Source organism: Cervus elaphus, chromosome 18 (assembly GCF_910594005.1).
Source record: "Cervus elaphus chromosome 18, mCerEla1.1, whole genome shotgun sequence".
Classification (NCBI taxonomy): Eukaryota; Metazoa; Chordata; class Mammalia; order Artiodactyla; family Cervidae; genus Cervus; species Cervus elaphus.
In genome coordinates this window covers 59626278-59645980 of record NC_057832.1, presented here as the reverse complement: position 1 = coordinate 59645980, position 19703 = coordinate 59626278, and the positions used below count along the sequence as shown (strand labels likewise).

General features: G+C 38.0%; 1 protein-coding gene across 10 annotated transcripts in view; it reads left to right on the top strand.

Moving 5' to 3' along the window:
• Positions 1-19703, top strand: part of ST7 (suppression of tumorigenicity 7) — a 255042-nt gene that overhangs the window by 172467 nt on the left and 62872 nt on the right. For all 10 annotated transcript variants that reach the window (XM_043873360.1, XM_043873358.1, XM_043873363.1 and 7 more), the window contains one exon: positions 17781-17895. In XM_043873360.1, the coding sequence (XP_043729295.1) occupies positions 17781-17895 (115 nt within the window). The remainder of the gene's footprint in view (positions 1-17780; positions 17896-19703) is intronic.

Here is a 19703-nt window from a genome sequence, read left to right as displayed (position 1 = left end):
TTGCACCTGTGACTTTTCTTTCCTATCCTTTGTTAAGACACCTCTTTGGTAATGGTTTAATTCTACCTTCCTTGGAAGTGGTAATGTTTATTTTTAAACTAATGTAAATTAAAGTGAGTTCTATTTAGAAAATTATTGTAGATGTTCATTATATATAATCCCTTTTAGGTCATTAGAGGTATCCTAGGGTGTAAGCAATTGACCTTTGGGGATTAATTTAATAGTATTAATAGCAAGAGGGTTCCCTTTAAATGATTTATGAAGAGAAGCACTTCTGGTGAAAGCACACTTTAGAAAATATAAACCTCTGGGACTCATCAGACTCTGGAATATTAAGAACTATTGATTTGTGTTTTTGTTTACTTATGGTTATGAAGAAAAATCTTCATGAAATTAAAGATTAAAAAAAATTGGTATGCCCTTCTCAAATTATTTTAAAAAATTAGAGAATATTCTGTAACAGAAATTCTGTTTTATTGCAAAGGTAAAAAGATCTTTTCAGAAGAAAAATTTTAAATGAATGTTTTACCAGTTAATTTCTATTCCTTTTTCATCTCTTTTTCCTTATTCTTAAATGCTCTAATTTTATAAGGAATAAAGCTAAAGCATTTAAGGTCACATGATTTCCATTTTATCAGTATATCCTTTTTTTCTTGAAATTTATCTTGGATTATTATGAATAACTTGATTGATGAATTTATTTAGAAGATGTTGATTGTTGAGAGAAGTCAAGTACCATTATGTGGACAGGAGGCATAGGAGCAGCATTTTAATAAGTTTAGGCAACCAAGTATCATTTGAGCACAGTTCCATTCAAGCTTTTACAGAACCACATATATCATTGAACTAAAGACAAAGTGTGCAGCAAAATATGTTAATTCATAGTGTTCCTGAAGTGTTTGTTGTCATGTTTTCTAGATTCTATCTTTGCAATACTTACAAATAAAGAAAAAGTGAATTTTGAAAGCAAATGCTATAAATAGTAACACACTGATCTTCAGAGTTTATATGACTTTGAAAACTTTATATGACCTTTGCTTTTTAATCATGATTTGTTTCTCTGGATTTGCCTGATTTATTGAGTTATCTTATTTAATAAGTTATTAGAATTAATGATTATATAGAAAGGAAAGTTATTTAACTAATAAGCAAATAATAGATTTATTGTTTATTACCTTGTTGCATCAGTAGTGATGAAGCACAGTTTCATCAGCATTATACTCTATAGTCACAGTGAAAAGCTGGTGACAGATAATCCCTGAGGCAGATGAGAGTGTTTTATTTATTTACACATGTCATACATGAAAGTTTTACTTGTAGCATAATAAATATATGGCTGATAAGCTAACTGTCAGTGTCAGGGTTTTTCATATATGTGGCCCACATTTTTTCATGTGGAGAGTAGAATCCACTGTTGAGCTGAGCCTTCAATATATATGCAATGTGAAAAAAAAGAGAAGTCAAGGATGTTTCCAAGGATTTTCCCATGGAAAAAGAGGAGTTCCTATTAGCTAAGATGTGGAAACCTGCAGGTTTGGGGAGGGGAAAGATTAGGAGTTCAGTTTTTAACATGCTGTAATTGAGAGAGCACATTACTCATTTTTATCATATGGCATCTTGATCTTTTTGTGAATCATAACAAATCTTCGCTTTGCTGAGGTAAGGAAACCATTATATAGAGGAAACATAATGGGACCTCTGGGTTTGATGGAAGAATCTGCCTGTAATGCGGAAGACCTGGGTTCGATCCCTGAGTTGGGAAAATCCCTAGGTTGGGAAGATCCCCTGGAGAAGGGAAAGGTTACCCACTCCAGCATTCTGGTCTAGAGAATTCCATGGACTATATAGTCCATGGGGTCACAGAGAGTCAGACATGACTGAGCAACTTTCATTTCACTTCTAAAATATAGTTGATGAGGAATTCCAATTGTCATACCTTTCATTTAAGAAATCCCAGGAAAGTAAAACCTAGTTGACTTTAGAGAGACCAGGACCATCACAGTCTTGCAAAATATGTAATGCAGTATGTGTTTAATTTATATCTCTATAGATTTTCTTACCATTTTTACTCAATGTCATTTTTCAGGCCTATCTATTTTTACTTCTTATACCTCTGGTATATGTTTGCAAGTTCTAACTTCTGTGTTATATTGTCTCTTATACTCTTACTCTATTTTACTTATCCTTTCCTCAGTGAAGGCCCCCACATGGCCTCCAGTTTCACATTATCACAGCAGTGCCGCAGTGAACATCCTTATAGACATGTGAGAAGCCTTCACTGGGTGTGTAGCCAGGAGTGGATTGTTGGATGTTAGGCATATGCGTATTGATTTTAGCATGTCCTGCCAGTACACTTCCCAGAATGGCTGCCTGTGATTGTTTAAATTCTCATTAGCAATACATGACTACGCCCATTTATCTCTGTACTAGGCTGTTTTAAGCACTATATATATGTTATATATATTTCAAATTCATTGCATATAGCTTTTTATAATGTTATTTTGTAATTTGAAAAATATTCTGTCTGTAGTTCCCTCCCTTTTCATTTTGTGTTCTCTTTGTCTTTTTTAACTTTTATTTTTGCTGATTAGTCTTGACAGAGGTGTGTCTTTTTTATAAAACTTTTCAAAAGAACTAGGATTTGGTTCTATTTATTTTGTCAACTTTTTGTCTTTATTCCAGTTTTTCTGGTCATTCTTGTACTTTTCTGTTCCTCCTGCTTCTCTTCCTCCCCTCCCCCATTCCGTTTGTTGGCTCTTTACCAGTTTCTTTCGTTAAACACTTAGCTCCCTTTGATTCTAAGTAAGTATCTCTTTATTTCTTTATAATTTCATCTTATTCTGCATAGTATGTTTTTAGCCCCTTGTCGTTGATTCATAATCTTCTTTATATTATCTTTAGAGAACATAAATCATATGATATTGATTTGGGGAAAATTTAATGGAAGCCTCCTCTGAGGTCTAGTATATGGTCAGTTCATAAATGTTATATCTGTTTGAAAGGAGTATGTTTCTGTTGGTTACAAAAGTCTATGTATTTACTAGTTTAAGTGTACTGCTAATCATGTTATTCAAATCTGTATCTGAGCGTATTTTATTTGCTTGCTGTATCAGTTTTTGAGAGGTGTGTGATTGATTATTCATTTCTCATTGTGGTTATGTTATGTATCTCCTTTTTTCTATGTTTGATTAATTGTTGCTTTATATACATTGAGGCTATATTGTTAAATACATTTATGTTGGTAATATTTTGTCTTACTGATTATTGAGTGTATAATGCCCCTCTTTGTCCCTTTTACTTTTCTGCCTTGATTTTCTTTTTAACTTGGGTTAAGATGGACTGCTTTGGCTTATTTGGATTTGGATTTGCCTAATATATGTACTTACATATTTTATAATCAAGTTTTCTATAACTTTTTGATAGACCATTTGGATCTGTAAAATGTTTTGCTGAATATCATCTTTATTCAAATCTGACAGTTTTTTTTATTTTGGTTCGTATGTTTTTCCCATTTGTGTTTATCATCATTATTATTCTGTTTAGAGTTATTTTTGCTGACATATTCTGTATGTCATACTTTCCCTCTTTGTTTCTTCTTTTCTATTGAATAGGTCTAGTGGTTCAATATTTAAAAATTCTGTTCTATTCTTGTTGTTGTTGTTCAGTTGCTAAGCCGTGTCTGACTTTGCAATTCTATGGACTGCAGCATTCCAGGCTTCTTTCTCTGTCCTTCACTATCTCCCGAAGTTTGCTCAAACTCATGTCCATTGAGTCAGTGATGCCATCCGACCATCTCATCCTCTGTCAGCCCCTTCTCCTCCTGACCTCATCCTTTCCCAAAATCAGGGTCTTTTCCAATATGTCAGCTCTTTGCATCAGGTGGCCAAAGTATTGGAGCTTCAGTTTCAGCATCAGTCTTTCCAATGAATATTCAAGATTGATTTCCTTTAGGATTGACTGGTTTGATCTCCTTGCAGTCCAAGGGACTTTCAAGAGTCTTCTCCAGCACCACAGTTTGAAAGCATCAATTCTTCATCACTCAGCCTTCTTTATGGTCCATTTCTCACATCCATATATGACTACAGGGAAAACCATAGCTTTGGCTATATTATTCTTGTGGTCCCTACTAACTAAGGATCCATGCTTATATTTATGTTTCTTGATCAGCTATTAAGTTTATCAGTGCCTGTACCATTTTCCCAAATGATAATTTTCTTAGCCTGTACTTGCACCTTCTGTCATTCACACCTCAACCAGGGACTTTTGTAAACAGTTTCTCCCTCTGTGAGATGTACAGGGAGAACTGATGTCTGAGTCTCTGCTCTCTTGGCCATGCTGCTTCTGTCACCAGGAATCAGTGAAGCTGTTGACTTCTAGGGTGAACAGAGAGATGATTATTGAAAAAAGACATTTTGGCTGACCTGGGCCAGGGGGAACAGAAACCATGAAGCAGGCAAAGCAAGCAGTGTATGTGATGGCCAATGGGAGGCCAATGATCTGGGTCTTTTGCATTCCCTTTTTAAATAATCAATACATAAGCATTGAATATATCTCCTTTCTGGTCAGTTGTCTGTCCTGCTTGCTAAGAGCAGATACTCCCATAGCCTTCTGCCTCTCCATGGGCTTAGAGATATTGCCTCTGTGACTCAGGAGTCCACTGGTACACAGGCTGCTTTCTGAGGTATGAGTCTCTCCACATAGAAGCTAGGATGAGCCGTTTAAAACATAGTCATTCTTTGGCTTAAAACCTTGTAGTGGTCTCTCATCTCCTTCTTATCTTAAACTCCGTGAGTGGCTTAGAAGGCTCTACATTCTCCAGCCCTCCTTTCTGCTCTGTGCTCACTGTGCTCCAGCCACACAGGCCTTCTTCCTGTTTGCTGAGCGCGCCAGACTCACTGCCTCTTCAGGATCTTCACTTGGTGGAAGCCTTCCCTGGAATTCTCCTCTTCCAGTCTCATGACTGGCTCCCTCACCGCTTTAGTTTCTGCTTAAACATCTCCTTCACAATCCCACCTTCTCTGTCCTCCCTCTCTGACTACTGTATTTAAACCCACCTCTGCCTGCTTTGCCAGCATTCCCTAAAACCTTTCTTGGCTTCATTCATTCTCTTTAGAATGTGCACCACCTGATAGTCTCTCCATTTATTTATCTGCATATTTACTTTCCACCTTCACTAAAATGTCATTTTCAGGAAGGAAGGTTTTTTTTTTTTTTTTAAATGTTTACTACTGTACCCCAGGAGAGCAATGCCTGGCATGTAGAGCCTCTCAGTAACCAGTTGAAAAATGAGCCACTGAATGGAATGGATGTGGAATGAAAGAAATTGTATAATCAGGAAAACCTAGGAGCCCACAGGTTTTCAGCCTGAGCGGCTTCTTGATGGTCATAGCATTTATAGAAAGGAAGACAGAAAGGAGAGGAACAGAGTTTCAGGGGAAAGCAGGGATTCTGTTTTGGCCACATTAAATTTGAAATGGCCTTTTTACCTCCAGGTAGAGATATCAGGAAATGGCAACCCATTCCAGTGTTCTTGCCTTGAGAATCCCAGGGACGGGGGAGCCTGGTGGGCTGCCGTCTATGGGGTCACACAGGGTCGGACACGACTGAAGTGACTTAGCAGCAGCAGCAGCAGCAAGGATATCAGGAGGACAACTGGGTATGTGTCTGGAACTTGGGGGTGAAGAATTTGGGAGTTATCAACATATATGTAGGAGTTAAAACCCTGGTATTGCATGAAATCATGTGTGCAGAGATGAACAAAGGTTGATCTCTATATGAAATCATGTAGACAGAGAAGAAGGTTAAGAAGTGAGCTCTGTGGTCTCCAGCGTTGATGGGTTGGGTTGAGGAGAAGCATCCAGTGGCTTCTGAGAAAGAGCACCTGGAAATGAATGAGATCAGTAGATGCTGGTCAAAGAGTTGCATAGATGGGACTCATCTAGATGTCGCAGTCTAGAGTTTGGCTATGACCTTGGATTATTTAACTACAGGAGAGGGACAGTCTTTTCCTTAGAGATGGCAAAACAGTTGAGGATCTTGAATACTAGGTGGGATGTTTACATGGACTGTAATCATCTACATGAGGGTAGGACTTGAGGTTAAGAATAAGAGTTGGAGACAGGTGGCGTCAGAATCTTCAGTGTATGAGGGTCTGTCACCTGGTAGAAAACCCAGTCTGATGGTGGCAGGTGCTAGTGCTTTATGGCGTGCGCTTCAGAGGAGTAGGAAGTGGGCCCCAGGGCTGAGCAGTAACAATCTAGATGTGCTTTGGGGAACTAGGAGAAGCCAGCCTTGCATCCTGCTGGTGACACAAGCTTTGTCTGGGAAATTGACAGAAGCCGTGAACTCAGGCTCATGTTCTGTAAATAGCTAATGGATGTGTTGGAAAATTTGTAAGTCATGGACTCAGGTTTCAAGTGGGTAGAGTAGAAAGATTTGGGGAGGAAGAAGAACACTGGAAGGCCAAGGGATTACAGAGTGGTGTGTGGATGACTGTCAGGCTTGGAGTACTGACCTGTTGCTATAAAAGCATTTCTGATAACTGTAAACTTTCAGCATGACCCTGTTGTGAAATGCCTGTCAGGATGAGTATTTGTTCACTGTGCCTGAGATAACCAGATGAGTTAATCTTCTGACTAGAGTTATTTACTCTATATCCTGTGTGGATGTGGAAGGGTGTCTGCCATACACAGTTATTGTGGTTTTGACATAAAAAGTCCTTTCTGGCAGTAACTGTTGGCCAGTATGTTTAGCTGCTCCTTGAGGCCACTCCTGGAACAGGAGAGCCACATCATGTCATCACAGATGGAAGGATGTTTATTGTCTTATTTCCTGTTACCAGGCTTGTGTCCTACCTGTTTGAAATAGGCATCAAATTGTTCAGATTTGTTCATGATTTCAGGGCTAGGGCACAGCCCTATTTGAAGCAGTTTAAGATGATAAAGAAAATGTTTTACTCAATATGTTCCCTCTCAGTTTTGAAGATCGGTATAGATTATTATTTACCCAAGACAGGATAAGGCTGACTTCTCTGCCCTCTTCTCTAGCTTCACCTTCAGGGTTCCTGAAACTGTAGTTTACCCTAGAGTTTAAAGTAAGGAGAAATTTTAGATGTATATTGACAAAATATTATAACATAGATGAAACAGTGGTACTCTCAAGATCCTTGCTTTTGGAAAGGAATGTTAGAGGTCTTGCATGCGTGTGCGTGTGTGTGTGTGTGCATGTGCATGCTCAGTCATGTGCTACTCTTTGCAATCCCATGGACTGTAACCCGCCAGGCTCCTCTGTCCATGGAATTTTCCAGTCAAGAATACTGGCGTGGATTGCCATCTCCTCCTCCAGGGGATCTTCCCGACCCAGGGATCTAATCCGTCTCTCTTGCATCTCCTCCATTGGCAGGCAGATTCTTTACCAACTGGGCCACCAGAGTGAGGTGAAAAGCAAGAATGTCACTAAGGAAGGTAGAGGTTGAGGAAGAGAATCTTTGAAGATTCCTAAATTATGACCAGGGCTGCCTTTGTTTTATCTTTAACTGATTGAGTAACAAATGGAAGAGAAAGTTTTATATTGAAAATATTTTTATTAGGATCTGTATAAATCCAAAGCTTGTCTCGTTCACTAGAAATTTTTAAGGAAAATTTCTTTCTCTGTAATGAACTGAGCATAATTCTGATAAGAAAAGTAGGTAATTAGATAACCTTCCATCCCTCTGAATGTTTGCGAGGGACAGGGTGGGCGGCGGTGGGGGGGGGGGGAATCATACCAAGCTGTCATTGGATGATTCACCATCATCCCGACACAACTTCCACTTCCCTTTCCAGTTCTTGGTGATGAATGTTTTTACATCATGTGCTCAGTTCAGTGAAGAAGTAGTTAACTAGTGATTTAACTAACTGTGAATATCATGCATTGGTCATATAACTTTGCAATAGATACAATTTAGTATATTCTTTTAGATTCACTCTGAAAATGACATTTTCTTATTGATGTATGTTTATGCAGTCTCAGGACTGCATTTCTGTGTAACTGAAACTCTCAGGGGCCTCTGAGGACACTAGTAAACAATTGTTTGCTTTCATGGCCCTCAGTGTCAGTAAAAATCAATGACAAAATAATAGGCATGCAATACAGAGTGTATTTTCTATTTTCTGTTTATGTCCTTATTTGAAACTGTAATTAAGCCATATCAAACTTGCAACTGTAAGAAAATAGTATCTGCTGTTTGAATATAATACAGGCCAAGTTCTATAAACTTTAATTAGGCCAAGCTTGCATTGACCTCAGTAGGAATCTGGCTAAGAATCTCTTTTAATTACCTCTGCCTTAAAATATGTAAGAATTTTCACATTGCTTTTCTCACTCAAAGAACAATGCATGGATAGCTAAACTAGTAAAATGTTTAAATAGATACAAATCAAACTTGAAAAGTTTAAACTGTTGTTTTCATCCTGTAAGTCAGCTGAGAAAAAGCATACAGATTGTAGTCCTAAATTATGTCCATAGAGTATTTCAAATCCAGTAAATTAACTCTCCTTTTTTTTCCTCCTACTTGAGCTCATAAATGTTAACCTTAGAAGTGTCTCAAATTCTTTCATTGAAATAAAGTTGAACTGACAATAGCCAGATGATGTAAAATTGAAACTGAAATTCTATCCTTGGCCCATCCCGTGTTCTTCTCCCTAGGTATTAGAGGAATCATAGGAGAGTTAATGTTTTCATTGTACATGAACTGTAATATTTGGGCAAAACAGGGCATATAAATTTCTTACTGCCAGGAGAAAGCAATTACCAATGCAGGGAAGAGAGCTGACAATAAACAAATAAAACTATACTAGATAGGAGTTTAAACATTTATTTAGAATGACTTAGCTTATGGAAAACAGGCCTTTGTAGTTATCATATGCCTTCATTTGAGTTTCTTAGTAGGAAGGCTAATTATGTCACCAAGCTATTTTTTGCACATTATTTTAGAATAAATAAATAAATCAAGATACGTTATATTGTGCAGTTAAACCCCAAAAGTAAACTGTCGCACACAGCAAAACAAATAGCTCACTTTTCCAGCCCCGGCTTGTGTCTGGGTGCACTGTGAGCTGCATATTGTCCTTCTCTTGCAGATGAGAAAAATCAGCTCACCTGGTGCCAGGCCACTCCGCACCCCTGTCTGGGAGCCGGGTCTGTGTTGAGCCTGCTTTGGGATGTGCCGCCTCCCCGCACTGAGCCGTTTTCAGCAGCCCCACTGCCATGCCCAGTGCCTTCTCCTTTACTTCGAAAACAATGTGTCATAGGAATCTTTGTGGTTCTGGAGAAGAAGCAGGAAGGAATTTTATGACAGAAGAGTTTTCTTGATAGGTGGTCTCATCTAAGTCTAACCCAAACCTCAACTCCAACCGCAGTCCCAGGACTAAGGGGATAGAGAGGGAAGGAACTTACAGTCATCTTAACTCTGAAGCATCCTTGAAGGTAAAACAATAATTCATATAGTTCTTCACACCACATCTGTCCATGGCCCTACTCTCTGGAACTCAGATGGAGGAGAATTGGGTCTCTAAGATGTGGTTCATCTGAGATTAGCTATCATTATCTTGTCATTATTATCAGATTCAAGTGCAGAACATTAAAATCTATTAGCTCAAGTTTTTTTTGTTGTTTGTTTTTTGAGGAAATTCTCTAAATGTTGTTTAATCAGACACTGTCCTTTTCTTAGATGCTAGCAATATTTTAAGGAGCTATAGTCAAACCCCCAACAGGAAGAAGTTATTTTGCTTCAAAAGGCAATTAGAAAATAGGAAAAAAATTAAAGTCTAAATGAGGAGTATGAAACTCCTGAGGAATTACAAATGAAAAGTACATCTAATGAGCTTCCTATGTTTGAGGAAGCGACTTTATATGTAAAAGTTTAAAAATTTTGAAACTTTGAAAAATAACATTGAAAAATAACCTCACTTCTCATAATTAATTATAGTTAATAATAAATAGTAGTAAGTTAATAATTAAAACCTTTATCATAAAACAATATAAAGCTATAGACCCCCATGTGACTACCGTTCACAACCATCCATCTCTCCTTAGGTACCAGGAACTTTGTTTGTTCAGTTAGTTTTCATATGTTTATATATAATATACCCATGAACAATATGTAGAATCATTTTGTGTGCATTAAAAGTTTTAATTGTTATACTCTACAGGCTGTTTCCTAGAGTATTTCTAGAGAACTCAAAGCTGCTTTATGTTTGTCTACATTAAGATATATTAAACATAATATATTATTCCTTTTTTCCTGTTGAATAGCATTTTGTCATGAGTACGCCTCATTTGATCTATCCATTCAGCATGTTTATACAGTGCTCCTCCTCCTGTGTGTGAATCCTCAGAAATGTGTATGAATGGTCTCTAGGAAACGGAGCTGGAAGAGGAAGTGTTGGGTTGTAGAGTAGGCCTTTTTCCATTTTACTATGGTCTGTCAAACCAGCTGTGTGTAAGAGATGTTCTATTTTTCAAATGTAATATAACTATGATACTCATTTTATGAAGACTTTGTTTTTTGAAACTTTTTCCTGTTAACCAGGGGTTGGCAACTTAAGGCCTGTGGCCGAATCTGATCTGTTTCTGTAAGTTGTTTCATTGAAACCTAGCCTCACTCCTTCATTTATGTACTGTCCATGGCAGCTCGCATGCTGTACTGTCTTGAGTAGTCACAACACAGACCATATGGCTTCCAAAGCCCAAAGTCTTTACTTTCTGGCTCTTTACAGAAGAAATTTTGCTGACTCCTGAAATTATAGTATTACCTACTGTCACTCTGTTTATTGTTTTGCTCTTTAAATTATCTAGTATTCAGCTACATAAATAAATATGATAATTTCAGAATATGAGAGAAGCAATGGAAAATGGTTGAGTGAGCTGGTTACAATAGATAGATGGTAGAGAGAGTCTGGGAAGATGCCATTTGAACTGAGACCCAGGAGATATGAAAACCGAGGCTCAGCGACTAATATGTACAAAATCACACAGGTAGTAAGTGGTGTAAGTGGGATTTAAGCTCAGGAATAACTCCAAATATAGAGGGCTCTTTCCTCTGTAATATAGCCATGTTCATATATTCAAACAAACACAATACCAAGCAAATAGGTAAGTGTTATAACAAAGAAGCATCAGCAAAATTGTTTAGTTCTCCTAGACTTGGCAGGCCAGAGACAAGGTTTTGATGTATTGAAATTTGGAATCGGTACTGATGACTAGGTTTGAATCATAGTCCCGGCACTGACTTGGCTGAGTCACTTAAATTTGCAGCCTTCATTGTTGTTTGGAGGGGTGGGGGCAGGCGGGAGCTGTCTGTAAACTGAGGAGGGTGTTTGGATGATCTCCACGGGCTCTTCTGGCTCTCACTTTCTATGATGCTGTGACTTTAGGAGGTGGCATTTGATCTAGGCTTTGGAGGGTGGGGTGATTTTGACAGGCTGCCTTGTAAATGAAGAGAAAAGGTATTCCAGGTGGTATGAAGAGTCTGAACAAAAACACAGTGGCTAGTAACTGTAGAAAGAATTCTAAGGATGGTTATAATGGTCTGGTCTGACAAGGCTAGAGTTTAATCCTGAGAACACAGGGGAGGCAGGAGTCTGGCACTGAGCAGAGGGAGAGCCTGAAAGTTATGCTTCAGAGCTGGGATGTCTTCCCTTGGAATTAGAGGATTTAAAAGGTCCTCCGCCTTGAGCATCCCTGCCCAGTGACCAGCCTCTCTCTTGCTATGAAATTTCAGTGATGGAGACTTCTATAGACCATCTGTTCGTTTTCTGACAACTCTAAGAAAATTCTTCCTTACCTTGAGTCAAAGTGTATGAGTTCTAGCTTATACCTTTTACAAGAGGCAGTTTATGCACAGTCATTGGAAGATTTTAAATGGTAGAGGAACATATATACATACATATATGAAAATATGCTTATACATATTCTTTTCTAGATTCTTTTTCATTATAGGTTATTACAAGATATTAAATATAGTTCCCTAGGCTATGCAGTAGGTCCTTGTTGTTTATCTATTTTATAGTAGGTCCTTGTTGTATATCTTTTATATATAGTAGTGTGTATCTGTTAGTCCCAAACTCTTAATTTATCCGTCCTCCCTCCTTTCCCCTTTGGTTAACCACATGAGTCTGTTTTGTAAATAAGTTCATTTGTACCATTTTTTACGTTCCACATGATATCATATGAAATTTGTCTTTCTCTGGTTGACTTGCTTTTCTTAATATGTTAATCTCTAGGTCTGTCCATGTTTCTGCAAAGGACATTATTTCATTCTTTTTATTTCATGGCTGAGTAATATTCCATTGTATATATGTACCACATCTTCTTTATCCACTCATCTGATGACGGACACTTAAGTTGTTTCCATGTCTTGGCCATTGTAAATAGTGCTGCTATGAACATGGAAAGTGAACTGAAAATGTTAATTGCTCAATTGTGTCCAACTCTGCAACGCTCTGAACTGTAGCCACCAGGCTCCTCGGTCCATGGAATTCTCCAGGCAAGAATACTCGTTGCCATTCCCTTCTCCAGGAGATCTTCCTGACCCAGGGATCAAACCCAGGTCTCCTACATTGTAGGCAGATGCTTTACCATCTGAGTCACCAGGATGCGAACATGGGGGTGCATGTATTTTTTTGAATTAGTGTTTTCATCTCTTCTAGATCAATGCCCAGGAATGAGATTGCTGGATCTTGTTGGTAACCCTGTTTTTAGTTTTTGAAGGAACCTCCATACTGGTCTCCTTAGTGGCTGTACCAATTTACATTATCACCAATGATGTAGGAGGGTTTCCTTTTCTCTACAACTTCTCCAGCATTTATTATTTGTAGACCTTTTGATGATGGCCATTCTGACTGGTGTGAGGTGATATCTCATTGTGGTTTTGATTAGCATTTCTCTCATAATAACAATGTTGAGTATTTTTTCATGTGCTCATTAGCCATCTGTATCTTTGGAGAAATGTCTGTTTAGGTCTTCTGCTCATATTTTGATTGGGTTGTTAATTTTTTTGATAATGAGCTGTATGAGCTCATTGTGTAACTTAGGAATTAAGACCTTGTCAGTTGTGCCGTTTGCAAATATTTTTTCTCCCATTCCATATGTTGTCTTTTTGTTCTGTTGATGATTTCCTTTGCTGTGCAGAAATTTCTAAGTTCAAGATCCCATTTAAAAATTTTTGCTTTTATTTCTATTGCCTTGGCAGACTGACCTAAGAAGACTGCTACAATTTGTCAGAGAAGGTTCTGCCTATATTTTATTTTAGGAGTATTTTGTGTCATGTCCTATTTTTAAGTCTTTAAGCCATTTTGAGTTTATTTTTGTATATGATGTGAGGGAGTGTCCTTGCTTCCTTAATTTACATGTGGCTCTCCAGCTTTCCCAGCACCACTTGCTGAAGAGATTGTCTTTTCCCCATTGTGTACTTTTGCCTCCTTTGTTGAGGATTAATTGACCACAGGTGGGTAGATTTATTTCTGGGCTCTTTTCTGTTCTGTTGATCCATATATCTGCTTGTGTGCCAGTACCGTGCTATTTTGATTATTGTAGCCTTGTAGTATTGTCTGAGGTCTGGGAGGGTTAGACCTTCCACTTTGTTCTTTCTCAGATTGCCTTAGCAATTCTGAGTCGTTTGTGGTTCCATATAAATATTGGGATTTTTGTTCTTGTTCTCTGAAGAATTTCATGAAGGATTGCATAAAAATTATAGATTGCTTTGGTAATATGCCCATTTTAATAATATAAATTCTTTTAATCCAAGAGCATGGGATTTTTTCCATTTCTTTGAGTCATCTTAAATTTCCTTTATCAATGTTTTATAGTTTTCAGAGAAGTCAATATTCTCAAAAAGAGTTTTTCCACCCCCATCTAAAGAATGTACATATATTTCTTTTAAAAATATTACAACTTATGGTAAATATGAAGGAAGCAATAAAAATCACCTTTAATCTCATTAACTAGAAAATAACTACTGGTAAAACATTTTGGTCTATTTCTAACCAAGTATGTCTCTATGCATAGATACCAAAGAAAAGCTTGATATTATTGTCAAGTTTTGTTCGTATCTTGCTTTTTCTAATGTAATGTCACATGTCTACATTTCCTAGGCCATGCCATTAATAATTATTTGATAATTTAGCTACTAATGACTATATATTATAGTCCCAAAGATGACTATATCTTATTTTATGTAAATGTCTCATAATAGATAAATTTTTAAGTTGCTTGCATTTTTCATCACTGTAAATTATGTTGTAAAAAACAGTCTTGTTTGTCAGTTTGTATTCACATCTGCCTGTTCCCACACCAGTGGTTGCTTTTTAAGCAGGGTTGTGATGGACTCAAGTGTGTTTGTTTGAAAAATTGTTATGAAAGTAACGTGAAGAGTGGGTTGGAAAAAGTTGATTCCAGAACTAGGCAGAGGAAAGATGCTGTTTGAGCAATTTAGGCCAAGTATAAGAGCATAAGCTAAATTATTGGTAGCAAGGTCAGAGAAAAGAGGAAGCGGTAATGTTTCTTAAAGTGTTTGTTTTGTGTTTTTTTTTGCATGACAGAATTTTCTTTGAACTTGATGAAAGCTGGCCGCATTTTTTTTTACATATTAATTCAGGGGTTTAAAGACCTCTAAGGAGGTGGGTATAGTGGACACGCCATAGAGATTCTTAATGCAGGGCTTAATGGTTCTTTTCCAAAATAGGAAATACCAAGGGGACGAACAGGTTTGAAGGGTTGGCTTTGGAAAGAGGAATTTATGAGCCTAGTGTTAGATGGATCGGGTAAAACTGTCAGGGAGAGAGCTTATGAATTGATGTAATGGCTTAGGAGAGAGGTCAGAGCAGAATATGAGGATGTGGGAGCCATGCCAACAAAAGTGGTGGTATTGAGACCCCGGACATGAAAGTGTCCTAGAGATCAGCGTGTTTATGCAAAGAATACTTGGGACATACCCAGGCAGACAGCTTACTCCTAAGTAGCAGAAAAGGGAGAAACTAGAGAAGGAGCTATAAGATGAGTATGAAGAAAACCAGAAGAAAATGGGATGGAGGAAGCCAAGAGAGACAAGAGTTTCAAGAAGTCATCAAACTGTCAAATGTTGCAGAGGTCAAGCAAGAAAAGGACTGGAGGGCGTCCACAGGAGCAATTTAAGTCACCTAGAAATGTGGGATGAGCAGATTCAGAGAAATTGTGGGGCTGAAAGCCAGATTGTAGCTTACAGTGAGGAGTGAAGGGAGCGGAGGGAGTAGAATACTCATGGCTCTTCTCTGAGAAAGCCTGTTGTGAAAGGCTGGAGAAGGTCAGGTGACAACTGGAGTGAGATGGGGCAGTGGAAGGTTCACTGTTTCTTCTTGTTTATATTCAGGAAGCAAAGCTAGATTTCCAAATTGTAATATGACTTCGGTTGCCTTTCCAACATTTGCTATTTGCTATGTTTAAAATTCTTTTATTGGTGATTGTTTTTTGGACATGATATGTTCTGTCCAAGCATCCAGTGAAAACATTGCTGCCCAACTCCTAGCATCTTCAAGTTCTATTTAAACAAGCCCAGACCTCCATGTTTGCTCATAGTTTCATTGGATCTTTTAAATGTATTTATTTATATTAATCGAAGAATAATTACTTTACAGTATTGTGATGGCCTCTGCCATACGTCAGCATGAATTGGCCATAGCATACATGTGTGAGATTTTAATTAGATTCCCCTTTCAGTTTTTAAGCTTCAACATACTAGTATTTGGAATTGCGGTTTTTAAATTACAGAATATGACTTGAGTCCTTGAAGTTTGACCTCTACCTAAAGAATTGATCAAAAATGGTTAATGTTTAAATGTTGCAGTTTAGTGAATGTCTTTATTGTATTGCCAAATGCTGAGTGATGGAGAGATTTAATTCTAACAAGCACTAATTAGAAAGAGAAAAAAATTTAAAAGTGATGTGAACCAGAATCAGAATAAACCAGACAAGGAATACTTTTATTGGTTGCAGAACATCAACAGTGTATGATATAGTCTTATTCACTTCCTTTACTGGCAGTGGAAATACTGCAGGCTGTCTCTAGGGGGTTTAGACAGGCTTATTGAAGACATAATCATTTTGATAGGTGTTATTTGTTGGTAATATGATGCCTTGAAGCTGCAGAAAATTATTTGTTTTTAGAGATACGCTAAATGGTTCTTGGATTTTTTAAAAACAAAACAATATGGCAAAGGTTTCTAACTTGGAAAAAGTGAATAGTCATTGCAGTGTCTCCACTGGTTTCTTGTTTAATAATAAATTTGTCTATTTTGAGGGGTATTATTTCTCTCACCTAATTGCTTTAAATATGTTGACATCAAGAAAATAAGTATTACTTCTTTAGAGGTCACTGTGTTATAATAGAAAACACTTATCCATTTAGTAAATTAAATAGAGGGTATATATGTATACGGGCTTCCCTGGTGGCTCAGGCAGTAAAGAATCTGCCTGCAATGTGGGAGACCTGGGTTCGATCCCTGGGATTGGAAGATCCCCTGGAGGAAGGCATGGCAACCCACTCCAGTATTCTTGCCTGGAAAATCCCCATGGAGAGAGGAGCCTGGTGGACTATAGTCCATGGGGTCACAAAGAGTAGGATATGACTGAACGACTGAGCACACACACACACACATATGAATACATCATTACATACTTACACATGTATATATGTGCGTGTGTGACTTTGCTTTGTAAAGAACCTGGTTGTCTTTTCCTTCAGGTGAGATTTACCTTTCTTGAGGATAAGATTTTACTCTGAAATGCTTGGTCATGTTCCTTTCTTCTTTCTCTTTGTTTTCCAATGAGATTCATTATCATGTCTTTTAACTCCCTTTGGATCTCTCTTCCTCCGGTTGCTGTCTAGAACCTGAGCCTTTCCTTTAATCATTCCTTCACCATTCTAGCCTGTTCTTTTGCTCCTTGACTTTTCATTGAATCTAATTCAGTTTTCCCAGGCTAAATCTCATCGTTTGACATCTTTGCCACTGTCCTTGGGCTGCTGAGCCCTGTCAGCTGAAATTTGACAACAGTGCCAATTGAAGACTCTCTCAATCCGTGGTCTCCAGTCTGTTGGGGCCCAAGACAGCCTCTGTAATCCTTGATTGTTCCACACTTTCACCACCGTCTTCCTACTTCCTCCCTGTCACCTGTTCCCTCAGTCTCGAAAAATAATCTTGACTCCTGTTTTATTGAGACCAACAGGCAGGAACTCCTTAACATCATCTTCTTTTACTGCCATTCTTTATCACTACCTGCAAATTTTCTCAACACATATCACCTTCTAGTTATTTTCCTACTTTTTGTCTTTAACTTGGCTATCAGGCTGCTCAAAAGAGCAATGCCTTTTGTTTCTCCTTCTACCCTCTGGCTTCCATCCAGAACTGCTGTTAACACCTAGGAGACAGTTTTCCACCTTCACCTTATTTGGCCTTAAAGGCATTTTAACATTTAGTACTACCTCTAATCATCTTCCTCAGTGTTCATAAAACTCCTCACTTTTGGATTTTTCTCCCACCTTAGATTCTCACAAATTCAAAGTTGCTGTTCCCAAAATAGCATGAAAAAATTTAAGCGTTTAATGCTTTACAACATAATAATTGATGTGAATGCTTGTAATTTAGTATTAATTGTACTTCTAAAAATTATACTATACTTTATTTATATATAGTATATAAATAACTCAGTATTAGTTATATCTTAACAAATAAGAAACATTAATTTTTCCTTGGTTTCTTCTTTCCTAGTTAATGAAGGAGTTCCCTCTCCTGAGCATGTTCAACATCCATGAGAACCTTTTAGAGGCTCTCCTGGAACTACAAGCATATGCTGATGTTCAGGCAGTCTTAGCGAAGTATGACGGTAAGTCCTTGGGTACTTTTATCTACTTGAGTATTCCTCTCTTCTTGATGTATTTCAATGATTAGATGAGAAGGATCATTTCAAATAGCACAGCACTTTGATAACTATTGTGTTGGAGAATTTCTACCTGATTTCCATGGTCAGGAATCACTCAGAACCTCTGCAGGCAGCACATGCCCTGTAGGAACAGCACTGCCCCCCCACTGGTTGACTGTGACCACTACCTGTTGGTCATGTAGATCTTTGAAGCAATAGAACAGCTGGGTTTTGTTATTGTTTAGCTGCTAAGTCGTGTTTGAATCTTTGCAACCCCATGGACTGTAGCCCACCAGACTCCTCTATCCATGGTATTTCTCAGGCAGGAATACCGAAATGAGTTGCCATTTCCTTCACCAAAAACAGCTCGTAGCTTCTGCTACAAACTTGTGACAGTTCAGTAATGTTTGAAGATGAAATCATGGCCCCTTCACCCCCCAGGTCTTCTCTTCTTTAGCAGAATAACTCCCATTTCTTCACATGAGAGCCTTTGCAGTCCCTTTGCCATTCTATCCTACTCACCCATGAGCTTATTTTATTTTGCTTTTTCTTAATAAACCAGAAAAATAAGCTGATACCACCAGATATTTGAAAAATCTTCTTCTCAATTGTCATTGTCTTTGAATTTACTATTTGATTAATTATACACAATTTTCTACATAATTAGCTGCTAGAATCTCTGCAGAATTTCATACCATTCTGCCATGTTCCACTAACTCTCTCCCCAAAATAAATATATTTGTTTATAAAATGGATGTTAGGAAGTGATTGTTTATGTTACATGATTTTTTTTTACTTTATAAAATATTCTTTATTAAGTAAGCATTTTTAGTGCATTTAAAGAATTACTGACGTGTACACACTGCCACATTTAAAATAAAATGCCTTTCCATGAAAATAGAAAGAATTATTCAGGTCACAATTTCTAGCAATTCATCAAACATGTAGAGCAAACTATACTATTTGAGTCTTATTTTTGACATACAGTTCCTCAAAAGGTATCTCTGAAATAGGTTAGAGTCGTTACCCACTGCAGCTGGAGGAACTGAGGCATCGTGAGACTGTTTTCGTTTTGCTTTATTGTTAATTCTTGCTCAGACTGATGGAAACTAAAAGCCTTCAGCCAGTGATGGCACCACTTGGCCTGTGCAAACATGAGCACCCTGTGTAAGAAAATACATGCTACCTAGTATGGAACTGATTTTAGAAAGAGAGAAGAATGTGGCACGCCTTACAGTAAACAAAATAAAGACTGTTTGGCCTTCATATCAGCTCACTTTTGTTCTCTGTTTATATGCTGGAATCTCACTGTTGGGCTGACCTTGGGAGTCTAAGCCAGGAGACTGCCTTAGAGGCAGAATGCTCGTGGTACACTGAGGGCCTTTTGGTACCCTAGAAACCCAGCACGTGGATTCAGGTGGCCATGCGCCGTCTACATACTACCTCAAAGCCAGCAGTGTCATGGCAGGGCTTCAGTGTTCACATCCCGAGAGTCAGCCTGCACTCAGCCTGCTACATCAAGGCGTGAGAAAAGGTTTAGCCAATAGAGCCTTTGGGATCTCAGGTCTCTCCTAAGGCCCCTTTCATGAAGATCTCAGTTCATTACAGAAATCATCAGCTTTGTGTTACAGACTGATTGTAAAATAAAGCAATGAACTCATTTGGAGCTTTCTGTCGTCTGTCTCTATCCCATTGCACAGTCTCCATGCCACAACAACCGAAAGCTGATTTATTAGATTCTGATAACATATGTTCACATTATTTGTTACAAG